Source organism: Falco biarmicus, chromosome 5 (genome assembly GCF_023638135.1).
Source record: "Falco biarmicus isolate bFalBia1 chromosome 5, bFalBia1.pri, whole genome shotgun sequence".
Classification (NCBI taxonomy): domain Eukaryota; kingdom Metazoa; phylum Chordata; class Aves; order Falconiformes; family Falconidae; genus Falco; species Falco biarmicus.
The window spans coordinates 54,060,261-54,082,216 of record NC_079292.1 but is presented as its reverse complement, the minus strand read 5'-3'; the positions used below and the strand labels follow the sequence as shown (position 1 = coordinate 54,082,216).

Here is a 21,956-nt window from a genome sequence, read left to right as displayed (position 1 = left end):
TGCTTCTCCAACTACAGGTTGCACCAAGTCCTCAGACTCAGTTCTTACTTCCACAACGTTTATCTTTGTGTCTTACCTGCTGGGAGCTGTCACCATTTCCTATACTGAGGGCATCTGAAGGTTTGTCGATAGGGCTGCAAAAGTGGGAGGGGAAAAAGAGACAATAAGACACTGAAGTATTTAGCATGAAAATCAATGTTTGCTTTCATAGTGGTAGAAAAGCCTTGAAATAAAGACAAAGCAAAATTAATTAGGAGGAATTAAAAAAGAAAAATCTATTTATGAGACTGGGTTTTTAATCATAAGCATTCCAATCGTTTGCCATATTCTTCCCACCACTCTCCACTCTGCTTGTTGACTGTCCTGTTAAGGAACAAAAGGAAAGTTTTAAACATTAAATAAAAACAGGTCTCCTGTCCTATGGCAGCATTCCCTACTAGTCAGTTCAATCTATGCTACTACTGGAAAGAAACTTGGGAACAGATTTGTTTTCCAAATACTTAGGTTGTCAGTTCCCATATAAATCCTAAATCTGGGGAGAGATAAAAGGTTAAATTAAATATTTAGTCCTGGTGGCAAGTTAAGCTTCCCACCAGCCTTCACGTTTTACATAGCACAAAGTAGTTCCAAGGTAAGAAGATTGAATTTTGAGATGACAGAAAGGGAAAAATGCAGGAAGAGACATGGCATAAAAAACTTTAACAAAGAGAATAAAAGATAAGAGTGCAGAAAACCACCTCAGAAAGCTATTCACTGGGAATTAACATGACTTCATTGAAATGGAACATCTCAGGACTGAAGATTCTGACAGGCATCTATGAGTTGCCCTACTATACTAAATGCCACACTAATGAAACAGTATTAGTTCAAGTTCAGGTTAAAATCTCCGCTTTGTAACTTCAGGGGACTTTCATTTTTATCTACCCATGAGAGAAGATGCAGAAGCATCAGGCTGTGCAGCCCAAAATAATGGTCCTACAAGGAAGGACCAGAATAACATGAATTTGAGTTCCATTAAGAGGCCAAACATAATACAAATCAAATTACAGGCATGATCTCTTAGCACAAGACACACACACGCGTATGTATAGTAATTACTTTAACTGGGTGCAGACTTCAGATTCTAGCTACATCTTGTTTTCAAACACTCCTTGCTGCCATAAAGTTTAAATATTGCATAAAGCCACATACCAAGGCCAAGAATTCAATAACATTGCCTCCCCTTATCTGTTCTCTCCATCCCAGAATAGCTAGAGCCAAACCCCAGCAGAATTAATTCTCCATTTTAAAGAAACTGTATAAGAGTAAGCCATCAATAAAAATTTTTGTGCAAAAGAACACTGAGTTAGTATCTCAGAAAGATTAATTGAAGCTGCAGTATTTATGACTATAAAAGAAAAATCAGGGAAATATACTTGCAAACAAGTATTACTCCAGTGAAGATTTACAAATATTTTCTACCCAGTGGTAAACCAGCATGAATCAAGTTCTTCCATTTGGAACAATCTGCCTTGGGTTACTAACTTCTGAATACCTATAGCACAGAAGTTTGCTGTACTTCACTACACAATCACTCTGATTGTAGAACTGATATTCCAGCCAAATTCTTTTCCCAAAGCTGCTGACAGAAAGTCACAATGCTGCAGTTCAAAAAGCTGTATGTAAGATAACTTTTAATGACAATTTAGCACTGAAAATGTTTATTATACTTGAACCTGCTGAAGGAGCCTTTAATCATAAGACAGGCTTCCAGCCCTCAGGAATGAACAAGATTTATTATCTATTGGGTACAAAAGTTTTACCTACATTTAGTACACTTTTTCCGAAAAGGCAAGAAGGAAGCTGCATGTCACTGCTGAGATGCAACCATAGGATCTCTGATCATACCTCAACAGGACTGCTGCTAAGCTTAATAAGAAGGTACCACTTTCCATAGCACTCAGTGTTAATGCATCAGTTCAATATTGATTTTAAACGACGATCAGCTACCTAAGCAGCTATTCCACTACTTAAAATATTAGGGTTTATTTTCCCATCCAACCTCTGAATGAAATAGCCCAATATTACCTAAGGGGGTCCATAAAAGACAGAACAGCATGAGACTACACACTGGAACTGCAAGTGATGCTTATGATGGAAGAGGGCACCAGCTTTACTCAAGGAGGGCAACAGAAAAGGAAAAAAAGCTGGTTAGCAATAATGAAGTTATTGCAAGCAAAGGAATTACTTCCTCTGCACAAAGAAGCCTCAGTTGAATCTGCTGCCGTGTTGTTCCTGTTACTGAGTGATAATCAGGGAACCCTTACCTCTGCAGTTGTGTTTCTGGAACGTGCAACTGTAAAGAGACGACAGATACTCAGCCCTAACATTTAGTTTCCTCATGTTGAAGTTTTTCCAAGTGACAAGCCTCCCGATGTAGAGCAACTAGCGTGTTATTTTTGTGGAAGCTTCCGTACAGAAATGAAGGGCTCAGCTCTGGCTGGGACCATGCAGCTATATAAGCTGTTGATCCCCCGGTTATTCAGTTCCCCTCAGCCCTTACCTGTACCATCACTTACTAACTTCACAGTAGGGTTCTCCTGCACAATCTGCCAATCAGTCTTTTTGACATGGGCTAGGCTAAGCCCAGCTTTTTGTGACCTGATTGGGATTTGAATCCAGCTCTCCAGCCACAGAAACTGGAGAATCATTCCCTCCACACCAATCAGTGAGAGAGAAAGCAAGCTATCTGAAGTATAAAACGCAGCACAATTACCCGAAATCTGAGTCTGCACCATCTGGAGTCATGTGTTCTGGGTCTGTGCCATTTTCTAATATAGGAGGCGTTTTCCTGTGTTCCATTGTTAAACCGTTGGCTGATTTACTTGAACTCTGTAATGATGGCCAGGCATCTTTGTTATTACTGTTGGGTCTGGAAAAAGGCAAGAGTGAAAAAAAAAAATAAAAAGAGTTCAAGTTATGAAGAAAGTGTTTTTAAAAATTGTAAGCACTGGGGAAATGAATCCTTGTGCCAGAAAATCCGTAAGAATAGGTTTATCTGGACATTATTTCTCAGATTTTAAATGGTGATGACTTAAAAAAAAAAGAATTGGTGGGGGAAGGAGGGAAGAAAACTAGGAGGAATTCTGTTTTCTTCACTGAATAGATAGCTGCTTTGCCAACACTGAAGTCCAAACTTGCCCATTTGAGGAAGAGGAAAAATAAACCCCACAGAACTAAAGACCACCAAAGCTCTACCGACAGCTTCAAGTATCCAGACCCACACATGCCTCATTTAGAATTATTTGCTTTATCCCATAAGCATTTTTAAGTTCTGTAAATCATGAACTAAACCACTTTTTCATTAAATAATGTTTTATGTTCCAGGACTATCATGTTTGGCCTGAGCAGATGAAGTTTGTGTGTTACACCTAAACAAGAGTCCACAGTTTTACTACAGACAGTGGGACCAGACCAACACACTGTTCATTCAAGTTACTGCTCCCTTCATTTCTTGTTTAAAACCATAATTACTTCCATTTTCTCAAGTAAGATCAAATGTCATAGATCTGAAAGTAGTTCAAAAGAGGACTCAAAGCCCAAGTTTTGCTGAAAATAGTTACATTTTAGCCAAATTGAAGTGAGCTGGAATATCATCTATGTATTTGAATGCATTCAAATACAGTGTCACCTGCTAACCCTACAACCTTACTATAAATTCGCCTGATGTTCTCCAGGTTTTATATTAACTTTAGCTTTTCATTTGCTTCAATCAGGATGCTGTTTTCAGTGTCCAAGTGCTGTCTTCACATGGAACAAACCTTCAAAAATTTTTTTCTAAATACATGTTTCTTCTGATGCCCCCCCTTCATTAATATGTTTATTACATAGTCCGACATTTACCCTAAATATCTAGGTCAATTCAGTGAGTTCGCAGTGATAATCTGGAAATTCCTATAGCTGCCTATAGCAACACAAGTGTTTACCACTCTTATTCAGATAAATTGTTATTACTATAGCTACCCTCTAGTCTTGGTTAGCATTGTAAGATTTTGTTCTGCTTCCACCTTTTCTTATATACTTATACAATATGCACACAGGTGAGCACCCTGGCCCGACTTACACACCTAATCTTTGCTTTGTACACACTTGAAGTAAGTTAGAGAGCAAGTTGATCAGACATTAAACATTGAGTAATGGAGACACACCAGCAGCAGCAGCGCAGTGTCATTTAATATTCTCGCTGTTACCAAAATAAGCTGTAATCTATATAAAAATACTTTCAATCCATTAACACATTTATAAATATGAAAATTTATGTCCACTGCAATGCAAAGACATCTCTATCCTAAAACTAACTTCAAAATGCCAGAATTAAGTCAGTTCTGCATCCAAGGAGAAAGGTAAAGATAAACTGGTTTACATTTTGGGGTGAGTTTTTGTACATGTGGGTTTTTTGTTTTGGTTAAGTTCAAAGCTGCATGCTTCTAAAGGGCTGTTCTCTAAAAGACAGGGCAATTGCTTAACAAGGACAAATGCTTAATAAGCATAAGAAAGCATTTATTTCAGTTCTTCAGGAAAAGGTCATCAGGAAAAAAACCCAATGAGTTTGATACATTTTAAATGTGGAATATACCTCTAACTGTGAAAGAAGGCAGTCACCATGACTATCAAGTAACATACCAAGAGATGAGTACCCACATACACAAAGTGGCACTGGCAGATTTTAACATTTGCCTTCAACATAAGGGGGGGCGGGGGGGGGGGGCAGGTCTGCAAGTAGGATGTTTCAAATGACAATACACTTGTGAAAAAACATTTATACACAGTTTAAGAAACTTTTTTGTACTACTGGATATTTATAATTGGATGTCTACTATTTAGAACTCAACTTCTGTTTTATTCTAGAGTGAAACAGAAATCCTGCACCCCAGGAACAAGAACAATATTGTCAGAGGCTCTGACAAACTGCCAGAAATATTAATATATCAATGATCAGACGAAACCAAGAACCCAATTGGATGGAAAGCAGTGAAGGAGAACAACATACATTCATCAGCTCACAAGCTACATTGTATACTGATGAGACAGGACTTGAAGAAACATTTCAAAATCCCAGCTGCAAGAAGAAATTCACTTTGATACCCAAAAGGTGGTGCCTAGGCATCAGCAAACAACAGAGCCTGTTGTGATGATACTGTTCAGCTGACAAGAGAATCTAAGTCCAGACTACTTGTTGCCTTCAAAGTAACATGCCATTTTTTCCACAAGTGCCAAAATGTTAGAACCAGAGACTGGCCAAGCTCCAGTTCGTAACTGCTTTCTGAAGGCTTAAAAGTTTGCTACAGTTTCAGATAGAGCATGCTCTCCTCACTCATATAATTTCTTTTGCTGGGATCTAATTAGGTTTCAAATTAAGAGTAGTTCAAACTTTGAACATAAAATAATCAATACCCAACTGCAGGAAGTAGTATATTCGCTTTACTCACTGCACTCTACCTTCCAAATACCAAACCAGTGCCCAAGAAGTGGCACAGTCCTCAAGAAAAAAATCCAACTGGATGTGCTGACCACTTGCAGTCAAAAAGCATGACACTTCCTCCAGAAGTTAAAGAAAATACTTTCAGTACACCAGCTGGGATACCAGTTCTCAAAATTACATACTACTTATTCAAGCTCCATTGGCAATATTTTAGATACAGCACCTACTTTCTTACTTAGACTGTTGTGCAGTGATACTGCCAGTGGCAAATTAATGTCTGAAAAATTCAGTAGTGGATAAAACGGCACACAACACAAACCCCGCTTACAAGGCAAAGGTGCATACGAAATTGCAATTTAACGTCTACATTCCACTCTGCCCATCTTTTATGAAAATCCTACAAAAAGGAGTGGAGAAAGTTAACATTTTTTATTTCTTTATCTTAAATAAGACATTTGAGTGGATAATTCACATAAGGACTGATAGCCATAGGCTTTCATTTATCTTTGCACAGCTGTGTACTCAAATGGATACCAATTTTTTCGTAACTTCCTGAACTATTTCAACATAATATTATTTTAAGAAGCAGTAATAAGTGGTATTTGCAGTTACAACATAGTGAAAAATATATATTATTTAATTTTACTAGATGAAAGCAAGAAATCTTTTATTCAATCTTATGAGTTCTTATTCACACAGAAAACAATGAACCTGATTTGGCTTTCAATTTCCAAGGTCCTTACACCTGATGTAAGGACTCCACCATAAACCATGTAAAAAATTGTAAAAACCCAACACATATCAAGACTAAGGTATGTCAGTTGTAAGAGTACATACTGCATTAATCATGACTCCTACCAAGAAAGCTGACATCTGTTCTTTAATAAATATTACGGTTTTATGCAAATATGTGTCTTCTTTCTGAACTAGCAATCCACACAGCAGAAAAAAGTATCTTTACTAAGACTCACACTCACTTTGAACTAGAACAAAGTGGTGCGTATGTCTCTGCACAGAGAAGAGAGAGACTTTACCATTTAATATCCACCAAAAAGAGCAGGCAACTTAGGGGATGCAAAGGAACAAGAAAGTTTTTCTTTGGGAATAACCAGAAAGCAAGCATAGCCAGGCACTTACACATCATACCTCTGCAGTGCTGTCACTTTGTTCTTGTTCTTGTCAACTGTACCCGTAGATAACTGGAGAAAGTTGGGGTTTAGTTTGTATAATTCTTGCAGTAGTTTCTGTTCATACTCCTGGTGCTTACCCGCCTAAGGAAAGAAACTCACAATGAATACTAGTTTAACATATTTTTATAGATTTAACTATTTTTTACATATAATGTAAGTACGTATGTCCCAAAGCTTAGTAATTGAGCTTTAACAACAGATCACTCCTGCCTAAAACTGGAAACAGTGCTTCTCTGAACACTGCTTCTTCACTGAAAGGGTGGTCAAACATTGGAACAGGCTGCCCAGGGAGGTGGTGGAATCGCCATCTCTAGAGATACTTAAACAGGTAGATGTGGTGCTTAGTGACATGGTTTAGTGATGGACTTGGCAGTCCTGGGTTACAAGTTAGACTTGATGGTCTCAAAGGTTTTTTTCAACCCAAATGGTTCTATGATTCAATCTCAGCACAGATGCAATCGCAACAAATTAAAGCTTGCCTGGAAATCACTGAGATGTGTTTACCAATTTCAATTTTTTCTGAGATTTCTAAAACAGAAAAATAGTTACAACCTTTTTAGAACTCGCTCTTCAGGTCTCAAAGAGCTTCACAATCTACCTTCTAAATCATGAACAGCTAAATCTCCAAGGCAGTCTGCATTTGATATATCAACCATACTAAGCGTTTCAGAAGATGGCAAGGAGCAAATAATCTGTTTTAAACCAAAAGTTCCAAAGGGGAAGTAATTTTATATTTGCTTAATAAGAACAGCTGAGGTGGTCCAAGTGTTAACTATCATGTGACATGACAAGGAGTATATCCTGAGCAATAACTGATAAATTATTGTTTTTGATAACTGAAAAATTGAAATATTATTTTAAACTGAATTGAGAACAATTTCTTGCTTTCAGAAATCGAGGCGGTCCAATACAACTCCAAAACACTGGTGAATCTGGTGAGCGAAGAAAGTATTTTAAAGTCTAGCTTAACATTCTGTGGCTAAATATTTAAAACCAACAAGATCCACACTCCCCAACATTTAAAGTAACATCTGAAAAATTCAAGATAAACCTTTCACATCTATTGTAGGTTGCTATAGCACTCCATCTTAAGAGTTACTATTTGCAAATTAAGTATTCTAATGAGTTGAATCAAGTTGCAAACTAGAACAGTGAATTTGAAGTCATTAACAGCTTTTATCTACAGTTTCCAGATACTAAGAGAGGCCCTCTAGCAAAAGAAATTAAATGCCAAGACTTATGGTCAGGCCTTCTGAATCTGAAGTCTGGAACACATATGTTACCATCTATTGCATCTACCGTACTGATTTAAAACCTCTCACACTACTTGTACACCTAAAAATTAGCATTTGTACATCAATTCATTCCCTTTAGAAATGTTTTTTTGTAACAGAAATTCAATTGATGCACAGGCAATGTGGACATCCACCTAGAAAAACATTACAACCTAGAAGAAAACTATTACTTGCCCCTTTTTTTTTTTTTTTAAAAAAAGAGGAGGAATATTTGACAAAACTTAAAAAAAACTGCTGAGAACCTAAATTCCCCTATGGACTCCTTTAGAAGGACAACTGAGTACCCCATCTGAATACTCAGTCAGACAAACTAATTTTTTTGCTACTTAATATTCCAATTCTCCATTACTGGTTGATTCTGAACATGTCTTTGCCTATGTAGTCAACCTACACAACCCTCAAGGACACAAACATCTGGTGTATGCATCATCTTACCCAACTCTGTCAGTGTCTACACTCAAGCTACTGTGTACAGCAGAAAAAAATGTGGTTCTAGAGCATGGCTTGCCTAAATGCAGACTTTCAGATATACTGCACCCTGGAAATGCTTCTTTCGCCATCCGCTATGAATAGACTATAAGCAAATAGCTCAGATGCAGAGATCTGCACTTCAAACATTAAGCGGGTAAGTAGGAAGAAATATCCCTGGTTATCTCATCTTGCTTAAGACTTCAGTGGCAAAAGACCAAATATCATGGCCAGGAAATATCAGGCCAGTCCTAAGCTCACTTACCTGTCACTTAATTGTAAGTAACAAGACTGAAATCCTATATAAGAGCATGAAGTAATCATGCTTAATTTATAATAAGCAACCCAGGGGCCAAACTTAATAACCGCAACCTACCTACCTTAAATTCCCACCTTCACTTTCAGAGACTTCCTGGAGTTCTACCAGTTCTTTTCAGTTTATCACAATGCTTAACTCTATTGATTACTGAACCTACAATACAAGTTCATCCATGGACAATTTTTTTTTAAAAGCAGAGTATCTAAGTCTGTGACAGTGAACATTCAATCTCATTGAATGGACCTGTAAATTCACAGGCATTAATCCAAACTCCAGAAAGCTGGTGCACTGAACACACCATGTACTTTTCAATAGCCATGTTTCCAATGATTTCAAAGAAAGCAGTATCAAATAAAGAAGAAAGTTTAAGGAATGTAACAAGGAAAAATACGGAAAGATTCATTTAAATCACCAAGATCACGTATAATCCACTCAAGACTTCTGGAGGAAATCACATGTGAAATCGAATTCCTGGCCAAGGTATGTAGCTCATTAATTTTAACTGGCAGTTAGGCTAGAGGACTCAGATTAACATTGTCTTCTACAGAAAGAGCTGTAGAAAAGATCCTGTGAACTACAGACTCATAAATTCAACCTCCATCCCGCCTAAGATTATAAAGTCTATCTTAAAAAAAAAGTTCATGGACACACACAGTCTGCTGGGAATGAATCTGAACATATTCTATAAAGGGGAGAGAATTCTATTTTACTAACATGATGGTTTATTTTTTTGTTTATTACTAACATTTATTTATGCTTACTGGCACTACCATAAAGAGGATCCAAGAAGTGTTCAGAAAAAGCCACTGGAAGTTATTTACAAAGCTGCCCTGGGATAGAGGAAAGGTTCCAGTGTGGACTGAAACTGGTTCAAGCATAGAAAGGCAAAAGTAAGACTTACTGGTCACTCTTTTAGGGTGAAGAAGCAAGCGATGAGGACTGCTAACTGGCATCAGTTTTATGCAACACCACTGGCATGCATGAAAAAGGAGCAAAGAGCAAGTTCTTTGCTGACAATACCAAGCTCTTTGGGTAGTAAACTGCCATGCTGATAATGAGGAACTCCAAAAGAACCCCACAGAACTTAGCAAACAGGCAAAAGAGTGGCAAAAAAGCTTCACCAGAGAGGGAATAGTAGCCTGAACAATACTAAGGCTCTATTGATCTGTGAACTGGCTGTTACAGCTCAGAGCTTTACCATACCTCATGCAGAAGGACCGACAGACCCAAAAAACCTCAGAATGCACCACCTTTAAAAAAGTAACATTATCCACTTACTGGCCTCCCTACCCTAACTAATAAGCATTCTGATATTGAGATTGTAAAAAAATCCCCACATCAGTATTAATGCTCTATTACAGCTACCCTTGATGTTTTATTTTCAGTTTCCATACCCTTCACAGGCTAAAAGGGGTATCAGAATTCAGATAGCAGAGTCAAATCACAGTATAGTAGTTAAGCCATGGTAACTGGCCACACACACAAAACTTACAGGAAAACCTAGATCTGCACTAACTTCTTTCACAGAGATTTAAAATAACATGCTACCTTGCATTGGCGCAAACAAAAGGCAAGTTAGTTAACTCAAGGTTATTTGAATTCTTGGATAAGAGTCTCTCTCCTTCGTCTTGACTTACTAACACCCAGTGGGCTTTCAGTCTTTAAAAGCAGCATGAAATGAAAAAATTTAACTAACTGTTCACTTCCAGTATCCAACTGATTAATCATCTTTTTGATTTCAAAATTTATCTCTGCCATAACATTCAGCAAAAAGCTAAATTATATACACATTAGATTAACTTGCATACAAGAAAATACATGCACGCCAAATTTCATGTGTTTCCCATTCATCACACTTACCTGCATTTCCTCTTTTGTGAAACTGGCTGCTTCATCTCCCAGCTCATGTAGATACATGCAGTCTGGTTTTGGACACTGCATATTTTTTAGAAAATAACTGCAATATTTTGTTGTACCTAATGATGCCTAAAGAAAAAAAAAAACATTACTTAAGTACTGGAGGTTAAGAATGCCTTTTACAGTGTAAGAAAAAAAAAGCTACATTTGCAAAAAGATTCCTTCCCACGATTTGGAATTCCATCATAATGCATTTTTTGATGCAGATGGACTAGGAAGTCCATTGGTAAGAAATCTATATACTTGAGGATTAGATAATTAGGATGTATTTCTATTTTCATTCTATCTAAATAAAAGCCAAAGTAACAGCCTCAGTAAATATTTGCATTCATAATCATAAGCAGCCAAATACATAGGTATAGGTTCGTATTACATGAAACTGGTTAATGTTTTGTAGCAGGGTCAGGAAATTAATATTGACCAGATTATTTTCTACAGCCATCAATTTGGCCAAATAAGCCTGAATACCTGTTTACACAGTTAAAGGGAAAAAAAAGTTGCATTTCCCAGGAAGCTTTTGAGAGGTGTGGTGTTTGGACTACAGAAATGCTCTGTAAATAAAGCAAATAATCAGTTTTTCACACTGTGCTATTAGGCTATACAGCAAAAAAGCCACTGTGGGAAAGGGGAGGTGGTGCATCTCTTTTAGTGTCTAAAATTTAAGACATTACCTGCTAACCTCCTAAAAAATTGCCTGCTAGAAGCTCACAGAACTTCTATGTTGCGATTAATGTTAGGAAAATAGGTCAAACCCCAACACCTAATCAACTGGACATTTTTGTTCATCACCACATCCATATCAATACAAATAAAATTTTATACTATGCACTGATGTTAGTGTCCTAGCACATATATACTTAGGAGTATAAAAATATTACCACCTTAAGTGTTCTGCCGTCTACTACCACATTATTGACACACTGTATGGCTCTGAGAGCATCTTCTGACCGAATGTAAGTTACATATGCACTGGCACTTGGACCCTAGAAAGAAAACATACCATATTTTATTTAGTTTTGTCTCCCCCCAGACAGATCTGAACATTAAGTTGCTTTTTCAGCATCTTACTTCCTAAACTGGTATATTCACAGCTAGACATTTTTAACAGGAAAACTGACAAAAATAGTTCGATTCATAAGAACTTACATGTGATGCATAAAGAATGAGGAAAACTAAATGCATCAAAATGTTGCTTGGAAATTCTACAAATACTTAAAGGTATTTTATCCCTGAAATGCAGATTAGTGAATAAATGCCACATTGCTGCTGCTTTAAAGGTTCTCATCCTGTCTCCCAGTTTTTCATCTTTCTACATTGCATCTTTCATCCAGCTATGGGAGTGGCTGGACAATGCCTCAGTAACTTAACAGTAATTTGACTGCTGTGATATTGTGGGGTTTTTTTCTTTTTACTTCTTTACGCTATTGCTTAATCAAAAATAGGGAGCTCCACGTTCACTCTGCACACATGTATCTTCTCTACAGGAATTAAAAAAAAAAAAGAATTACAAGGGCCTCTGACTTACCTGTGAGCCTGCATATGATGTGCTGTTATTAATGACAACTTTATGTATTTTACCAAACTTCCCAAAATATTCTGGTCGTTTCAAAACCTACAAGCAAAGAAAGTTAAAGTGGTATACTGAAAAGGTAACTCACACAGAGCTGCATTTATTTTTCTGTTTAACTGTGCAACTAAAAGCTTTAGCTAATAAAAACCAGGCCTCTTCTACAAAGAGGAAGAGAGCATATAGATTGAGATTTGTTTTCCAATGTGAAACATGGTTATTTGCCATACAGAGTACATTACCACTGCAGTAAAGAACTTAAATGAGGGATAGTCCACATTTTATGTTGTATTTTTTAAATTTCTTTTGGTACTCTGATTACTCAAATCCTACCCTGGCAAGACACATCCCATACAATGTGAAATATTTCTGTATGTATCTGTTTCATCGTTTGAGGGGGAAAAGAATACATTCACCCCAGTTTTAAAATAAATAACCACCTTAATATAGCTGAATGCAAGTTTAGTGGCTAGGAACAAAACACTGAATCCTGACTCACTAGTCCCATCAAAAAAAGATAAAGTAAACGCATTAGCTCAAGATGCCTCAAGTTTTCAGAAGACCTGACTAAGTACAGGAAGACAATATATGACACTTCCCAGAGGTAAATAAAGTCATTTCAGAATCAACACCATGCTGAAATGAATGAGTATCACATCCCAGAAGAAAAAAACTCAAATAGTCCAGTCTTGCCCTTTCCTGCATCAGTTAGTAATAACACAACATTAAGGGATCCTGTGCAAAGCAGGTATATCTCTAGTATATTAAGCAACCTGTGTGCCAATGTAACTGGTGATGTATGCCACACATTTGGCACCAAAAGCTTTTCTTTTTCTATCCCCATGATGGAAGGAGGTCCAGAAGTACTGACTACTCAGACTGAAGGTAGATAAGCCAAGGTTATTTCTAGTTCCAGATAATAATCTAAGAGGTTAAAAAGGAAGATTTGTTTCCCCATCTCCATCTTCATATTAAACACTGGATAGCACAGGCAAACTGTACTGAAAGAATTTATGTAATCACCTCCTCTCCCTTCTCAAGGGAGCATCAAGATCTAACAGCACTGATCACATTTGGAACGTGTCTTTTAGAACTACAGGGCACATGTATAGACAACCAATCACTCTTTTGACTGCTCTTCACTTGATCTATACCCTCTTTAAAGATCCTACATCCACCCTCAGGCATCATTCCATGGGAGAATGACAATCCTGAGGAAGAGTTCTTTCAAGTGTCTTGCAGATTATGCTCCTATCAAGATATGGCAGCACAGTCTTCACAAGTTTTCACAAGAGCTTGTCAAGAGAAGTTGATCCACCTGTACACCATTATGATCCACAGATCTATTTTAGAAACAGCAAACAGCAGCCAGTCTCCCCTTCCAAATGTTTATTTGTGCAGGAATTTTGGCCTACTTAAATTGAATAGATATATTTTTTTAGCCCATCCCTCTCTTTCAGGTTAGATTTCTTGGAAATCAAGTAAACTAGGTGCTATACACGATATTTAATAAGTACACATTATCTTCCACTATGTCTGTGAGAATACTGCTACCACCAAACCTAGTACAACTGCTGCCACCCCCACCCCCACCTTACTATACCAATAAACCCACTTTAATTACTTCAAGTATTCACTGTTGAGTTATCTCAAGTTAAAGAAAAAATAATCAACTACATATACTATTATTTATCTTACTCACAAATCCTCTATCTGGTCAAAGAAACTGAATGTATTTTTCAGTAATAAACAGCACCAAGCCAGTGTTGACAATTGCTTGCAAATACTTGCTGCGATATTCTTTTAGAAAGTGAACTGTTACACACCAGTTCAGTTTAACTTTGATTTTTCTCTTCCTTTCACATCCCTCCTTTTTTCCCCTCCACTTCAAACAGCTTTTTACATTTTGTTCTTTCCCAGTCTACCAAAATGCAGCACAACCTCTGTGAACCCTCAAACAGCCACTTCTGTTTGAGATTTCTCCAGACAATTTAGTCCAATCAGGCAAATTTAACTTGGTACAGTAGTTTCAAAGACATCTCTCTTATCATGTAGTACATTCCCTCCATATTCTAATTCAAGGTATTTTTACTCATTAGCACAAATTCTATTAGCCACCTGCAGCTGCCTGATGATGGAGGTAAATAAAACATCTTAAAACAGCCTTCTCAAATGAAAAGCTTTTTGAAGATGCAGAGTAGCAAGCCTACTCTTTCCTGGGTCTTTCTCTTACTGATTTTTTTTTTCCCCTTCAACTAACAACAACCTTATGCTCCTTCCTAGTTACACTTCAAGTGTTTGTATTTTTCTTCCATACCTCCAGGTTTGTGCTGCACATAGTATTTGTTTTTTACAATCCAGCCAAGCTCATAATTTAGAATTGGTGGTACATGACATAGCTGTATAGTGCCAGCAGATACAGCCTAGGTAAACAAGTACCTGAGAAGACCTTAGGCTTACTTTTACCTTAACAAGCAATTTTAAAATAAATAATAATTTTAAAAAATAGAGCATTGGTACTGCCAAAAGCAAAGACAAACACTTATTTTGAAGAAGAAGCTGAGTAAGTTCCCTTAAGAAGAGTGGGCCTCAGCAGCAGTGAACCTTTTCATTGCTGCTTCATTTTGTACCCACCAAGAAAACAAACGAGGGTGGGCCCAAGGGTATTCCAGAGGTTCTTTGACAGCAAGTGAAAAACAAGATGTTCAAGTGTGAACCACTCACCTCTGGATCTGCTAGGCGCTGAGATAGCCCTACGACGAAGACAAGGTTCTTCTGTACAACCCGTACACTGGCCAAGTGTTTGCGATTCTCTGATATCTTCTGTTTCCTCTCATTTTGTTTCTGTTTCTTTTCATTTTTTATCCTTTGCAGCTCTTCCTGGGAGAGTGGTTTGTACACTGCTGGATCTTCTGGATATGGCTGAATATAACAAACACCATTAAAAACAACCCATCTAAGAAACAACACATTTGAAGATCATTAATCCTGATGCTTTAACACACAAATTTCTTCTTTTATACTGTTCTGATTGTCATGGCCAGCCACATTATAGGGGTAGCATATTCCATCCTCTGGGAAAGGTAAACATCTTGCCTATTTTCATTGAATTCTCCTATTTATAGACATAAGACTCATCTGGGCAATAGCCACATTCTAATCCAGCTGCCTAGTCAGTCTGGTAACACTATAAGCAGCTGCAACATGACAACCAGCACATCCTGTTAAGATTTCACTAACATAGCATAGTAAGCAGGGTGAAAGCATGCCCTGCATATTCACTTTATATTTAGTTGTCTGATACCACATTTGTGTTTTTATTGTACTTTGTTAATACCCTTAAGTACCCAAATCTGTATCAGCGACTCACCAAGTTCAAGACAGTAATACCATTACATGGCTCAGTCTTTACATGGTTAACTTCTCCTAGTCAAGAGACAGATCCTAATAGTTACTACATACTGGTTTAGTAATAATCTTGCCATGCCTGTGTACCAGTTTGCAACTTTGGCTTAGCCCTCCCTGGACAAAGGTCCATTGTAAACCTCAAGATTATCATCTACAGATAACTCCTCAAACACAGACATAACACTGTAGGTTTTAATCTCAAGAGTATCTAGCACAAGTACAAATGTCCTCACAGTTACCTAGAAAGATTGCTCTATTCATGCAGAGCATTGCTATAAAGGCACTACTTTAGTCTGGTGTTGTAGACTATAGTGCACTATCCTCCGCCCCAGATCAGCCCTCAAAACAGTTCCACATTCCTTACCTGTTCCATTTCTCAGACTGAGAAGTTAAGATTTCACACTTTATATACAAAGCAATGCCAGGCACAGAAGTATATAAAAAAAAAAAGTAACTCAAAAAAGAAGTGTTTCTAAACACTGAGATGAAGTAAAAAATGAGAAAAGTACAGGAGACGTGCATTAAGGTAAAGAATTAAGGTAAGTTAAGCTCATCAATATGTTGAACTCAGTTCTTTGCTTCTACTAGCATAACTAAAGGTTTCAGTGTACAAGCCCAACAAAAATGAATTTAACTTTTTCCTGACTGTCCTCTGTTAATGGTGAAGTTCAAAGCTAGTTGTCATACTAAAGGACCTAAGAAAAATCTACAGCAGCATATGAAAATAAGGTTTAGATTAAAAGCATATATTCCTCACACTTGCAGGATGCTACTGAAAAAGCCACCAAGCAGACTTGATAGTCTTCCGAGCACATCCCCAAACAAAACAAGATCAATTTTTACAGTTTAAAGAGTTTAAAGTTCAGCATCATTGCGCTATGTTGAGACATCGTCTGAAAATATGCTGCAGTCTGCTTCAGCAGATGGCATCTCATGGTCAAACACCAAGCCCTCTGGAACACATTTTCACTATCACAAAGGAATTTAAACTTTTAAGATACTTCAGTAGCAGCCAAAGGTACACAATTAAGACCTTAACATGAAGACACAGTAAGGACTTATGTTACCCTTGAGGAACAATCGAAACCATATCATTTCTTACAAAAGCTACGTTATTCACAAGTAACGCTGAATATCGTGTACAGATTTCAGAGTGTACTTGATGAACAGCAATGACTTGTTAGTAAGGTCATTTGAGATTAGCCATAGCCAATTATTATCTTGAGTGTTAACACATGTACACATGAGGACTTCAGAGACACAGAATAATTCTGCAAGGCATTTCACTTCTTTAAAGGGCTTCTTGAAGTCTGTGTTAGTCAAACAAGTAGAATAAAGAACAGATATTGTTTTGTTTTAGGCAAGAGAAAGGCTGCCCTGCAAAGACAGTTAATTCACTTATCACAATCAAGCAGAGTTCAATTCCCAATGGGAAGGAAACAAGTACATCAGTGTCAGATAGATAGAGTTCCAAACATAAAATGGCTCACCCTACATCAAGTGATGTGGTATCATACCCACAAGCTACCCTTTCACAGATTAATTCCTTCTCCACATCCCATACTATGCAAGGTAAGCCTTGCAAGCATGCTGCTCTCTGGTACTGTGCACGAAATTAATTCATGGTTTTCAGCAGGGTTCCTGAAGGAACTACAGCAAACAGAGCCAAAGTTCATCAGTTTGCTTCTTGCCAAGTATAGCCACATTCAGAGCACATTCTCAAATGGGAAGAGAGTCAGACAGTATGTTCCTTCTCTATACAGCTATTTGCTACTGGAGATCCTGAACATTAGTCAGGAAACATCCTGGGTAGCTCAAGCGTAACCCTGAGCAGAAAATGTATTTGCCCATAGTAAAACTAATAGTTTGTATTTGTACAGGAGAGCACAAGAACTGCTTGGAGGCACACAACTAAACAGCAACTTCAGAATCAGGGAAGAGGGAGGAATGTCTTCATCTCGACAGAAAGTACGAGACTGCCTGAATAAAGATTTCAATCATTACAAAGCAGCAGCAGTTGATTTGCCACCATGGATAACAGCACATCTGAGTAACAGAATCATCAAAAGTTTTCTCACTAGATACTGCAGAGTTGTATTTATCTATGAAGTGTTTCATATATATGTTTATCACACATGACATGTTTAATACTTCTAAGGAATTGGAATAGTTTGACATCCTGACTTGCAGGACCGGTAAGTGAATCTGCGTGCACCTCTTGAATCTCAAGAACAAATCAGAAACCCAATCCTAAGAAGCGATAGAAGATTTTCCTATCTATATATAACATGTTGCACAATGACAGAGAAAAGACATTTGTGCATTTAAGGAGGGAAGAAGGCAAGTAAGCACAGCACCAACATTTCAGAAGCTAATTTTTAAAAACCAGCAGTAGAAATCCTGTTGCTTTTAGGTAAGGGCATAAAGTCAGCCTACAAATAGCAGTAAGTGATTTTGTCTTCCGGGTGATTGCTTCCCATAGTGTTGAAGCACCTGAACTCAGATGATAGTTCAACTACAAACAGGACACATGCAGGAAAGGCTTGTGAGACATGGCTCAAAGCCAGGCAAGGTGGATTGACTGCTGGTCTCACAGCACAATTTTATCTGTTGTCTACTCTGCCCAACCCTACAAAACAGGGGAAGGAGGGCAACCACAGGTACCACAGGCTCTCAGGTCTTGCAAAAGCTGACGTGTCAATGCTACTTACGTGACCACGTAAACATGGTCAGAAGTCAGAAGAATACTGTGGCAGTGAATAAAGATAGTGAGACCAAGATTACTTGGGGTCTGAAAAGGGAGCTGTAATACAAAACATGTGGGTTTTTATAACCGCAAGAAGCATAAGATACTTGTTTAACCTCCTATCACTGATTCCTTCAGAAGAGTATTTGAGATCCAATCAAAGTAGCTACATCAATTGTTATCAGCATTTATGCATTTTTCAGATACAAAACATTAAGAGATGTCAACATCACTGATGGACTAACTAAATTTAGCTGACACCCTCAAGTTATACAAATCCTCTTCAGCAAAAACCATGGAAGCCACCTGAACAAGATGTGCCCACAATGGAAAATGACCAGATTTCATTTACACTAACTGTAAGTTGCTGGTAGTCCTACTAGAACTTCATCAAAAGTTCAAATGTCTCTTCTGTAGTCTCGTTTCTTTAACCAGAGATGGCCCTTGATGAACGCTCAGTCTTCCTGACTAAGTTTGTCTTGCCATTTAAGTTTTGTTTTCTTTCAGATTTTTTCCCCCACATTTTCCCAATTGTTGAAAGCTGAGCTGGGATTTATCAACCACTTTGCTTTTGTCTTTCCCAGATGGGTCACATTCCTTCCACACAACAGATGTACCAACATTTTCCAGTTGTTGCCTTGCTACCAAATAGGTTCTGAAATGAGAAATACAGAGAAAGTTAGTAAGGTTTATGCATAATATACACCATACTATTTATATGAAGATTAAAAAATAGTAAATTCCTATATATTTCTAAATATCAATTGTTGCATCAAACCTGTGGTTTCCATCAGTTGTGGAAGTAAAAGCACGAGGAAACAGCTGGCATGTACAGACTGTGCAATAAGACCAGGTATTCCTCTTACACAGAAGCAGGAGTTGGAAAAACATGGACAAGAACATGCTTAAAACATGTTAGTTTCTTGGTCATATATGTAGCAGTTTACTATTTCTCTCCACCTCTAACACAAGGCACTAGGAGAAATAAAGCTCACCAAATCAAGGAACCAGAGAACAAAGCAAAGCCACACCACAGGAACAGCTGTGCATCAAGTTATGTTATTTGGTGGAAGGGCAAAGCACTCAGGAAATGTGAAGGAGCTAGGCTTTTTTATGGCTGGATGTAGAAGCTGCAACAACTAACACTAAGGTCCGAGAGTGCTGTGCTCTTTAAAGCAACAGACATAACTGAAACTGTACTTATTCATATGACAAACAGCACTGAGGCTGCTGAATTTTTAAAAAAAATAGAAAAAAGAAGAATCACTGCAAAAATAAAAATCACTGGCTTTACAGTGAGAACCAGCAAGTCTCCTGAGCTGTAAACCAGCTTTTGGCTACAGAAGTCTCTTTTGAGGACAGCATATTTTCAATCTAATTTGACTAGTTAGCAGCTATTTCACTCACAGTTAAGAAATCAATTGACTGGAGATAACAGGAAGGCTTGCTTAGCATCTTACAATCGACTACACCTACAATTCTGAAGGGCATCAGGAACTCAGAGCAGGTCAGTTCTATTTAAGTACTTTTTGTAGTTAAATTAAACAGAAAAAATTTCTGAGTCTATTTCAGAAGACTCAGACAAAGTTAAGAAAGCTTTTAATGTGTTAAGACTAACAAGTACTAGTTTCCAACCAGCATTCAAGTCAAGTTCATATTAGTACCTTACTTTCACAAATCAAGACAAAGGAAACATTTGTCTACTACTATTACTAACAGGAGGAAGCTTAAGACACTAATTCAATTGACTGCAACCACATGAATATATTCTGCACATGCCAATGTTAAGCTACATAGGAGCTCAAGCATGTAGCAGTATTTTCTCCTTGGTAGAAAAAAAACTGTCAGCTACCATCTTTTCAGTTAGAAGTGAATTACAGAAGCTTAGGAAAATAATGATATATATGCAATGCACAGTTAAGATCTAGCAAACTAATGGCACAGGCACCACTATGGTGTATAGCCAAACTGTTTTATCAGAGACTTTAAAGTCTCCCCCAAACCTTTCAACTGAAATCCCTGGATAGGGAACTTCATTGCTCCTCTCCACAAACTAGCGATCAAACTACTGGAGCACTCGCATTGCATTCAGTATCATCAGCACAAATAGTAGTTTTCTATTATGCAATTGTGAGTAACATACTCAGCCTTGCTTTAATACATGTTTATTCACAGTCCATTTCACAGTAAGTATCCTGTACTAGTATACACATCATAAACATGATATACCTGTTCAAAGCATAGTACCCACTATCAATTTTCTTGCAAAAATTTTGTTGCTTTACCATTTTCTGTGCCTCAGCATTTTAATTGGTCACAATCAATATGCACCATAGTAGATAGGATTTCAAAAACTACTTGGAACTTTGCCCCAGATCACACAGATAGGAACTATTTAGATACACTGCACACACACACACACACATATACCTGGTTCAGAAGGTCCAGCACACTTCCAAAGGTGACTTATTCAGACTTATTTGACATTGCCATCAACTGTGCAGCTCAAAATTATTTATTCCCAAGATGTAATGGGGTCCCTGTGCCACAATATCTTCGTCTATGCCATGAAAGGCATGTACTCCTCAGCCTACGTCACGAAAATCTTCTACAGTCTAGTGTTATAGCTGCAGCTACTCAAGAACATCTTGCAGTCCATGAATGAAAAAAGTATCAAGAACATAATCCTTGTCCTTTACGAAAGAAGAGGTCTCCTTCCTCTCCTGGAACAGTCAGTGTGCTTCATTCTGATTACAGCACCCATTACAGCTTTCCTCCTGAAGCTGTTTTTCTGAGCAAATTGTATCCAATTCAGCAAAATATTTGCACATCCAATCATATGCCAGATTATTCCACATCAAGAAGTTCAGCTGTAGCAGTATCCGTATTTCAGAGAATTCTGATACCCAGAGGCAGTGAACAGCATGCTGCTTCTGTGATTTCTCAGATATATTCCACAAACTTCCAATAACGAACAGGCAGAGATAAATCAAATTGTTGTTGGCAAAAAGCAGTGTAATAAATCCAAGTAAATGAAGCAACTTCGACAAGGAAATTCCAGAAATCTCATGTTGTACCAGATGAGTAGAAATTTGCTTGCGCTATAGAAATTACTGTACAGCGTGTCATCTACAGCAGGTATCGCATGTGAAGACAGATTTGGCTGATGACAGGTGGATCTTCCTTGTAGAACATACAGCTCAAATATTGCAGCAAATTTGCACAATTTGTTAACAAACACATGTTGCTGTGGGATAGCCTTCAGGCTTGCAGAGGCATCCAAACACAGGTTAGCAGTAATAGCTCCAGTGTAGCCAAAGCCCGAAAGAGCAGCAAGAAAATGACTGGAAGTGCTTATAGAATACTGTGGCAGTGAATAAAGATAGTGAGACCAAGATTACCTGGGGTCTGAAAAGGGAGCTGTAATACAAAACAGGAAGCCAACAAAGGCATAAACTGAAGATAGGATCATAATTTAAATAGCAGGAGAAAGAGGGGACGTAAGTAGCTGTGATTACAAAAAGAGGAAGGCCAGGAAAGAAAGTTACAATCAAGGGAAGTCATTTAAGAGAAGAAGATTCTGAG

The 21,956-nt window shown here is 37.7% G+C and overlaps 1 protein-coding gene across 8 annotated transcripts in view; it reads right to left on the bottom strand.

Moving 5' to 3' along the window:
• The window catches only part of CNOT4 (CCR4-NOT transcription complex subunit 4), an 82,806-nt gene that overhangs the window by 21,460 nt on the left and 39,390 nt on the right, over positions 1-21,956 (bottom strand). For 3 of the 8 annotated variants that reach the window (XM_056340259.1, XM_056340258.1, XM_056340263.1), the window contains 7 exons: positions 14,942-15,139; positions 12,176-12,262; positions 11,532-11,633; positions 10,594-10,719; positions 6,599-6,732; positions 2,756-2,911; positions 77-134 (listed from right to left, as the gene is read on the bottom strand). In XM_056340259.1, the coding sequence (XP_056196234.1) occupies positions 77-134; positions 2,756-2,911; positions 6,599-6,732; positions 10,594-10,719; positions 11,532-11,633; positions 12,176-12,262; positions 14,942-15,139 (861 nt within the window). The remainder of the gene's footprint in view (positions 1-76; positions 135-2,755; positions 2,912-6,598; positions 6,733-10,593; positions 10,720-11,531; positions 11,634-12,175; positions 12,263-14,941; positions 15,140-21,956) is intronic. The other 5 variants (XM_056340261.1, XM_056340265.1, XM_056340262.1 and 2 more) reach the window with 3 other exon arrangements.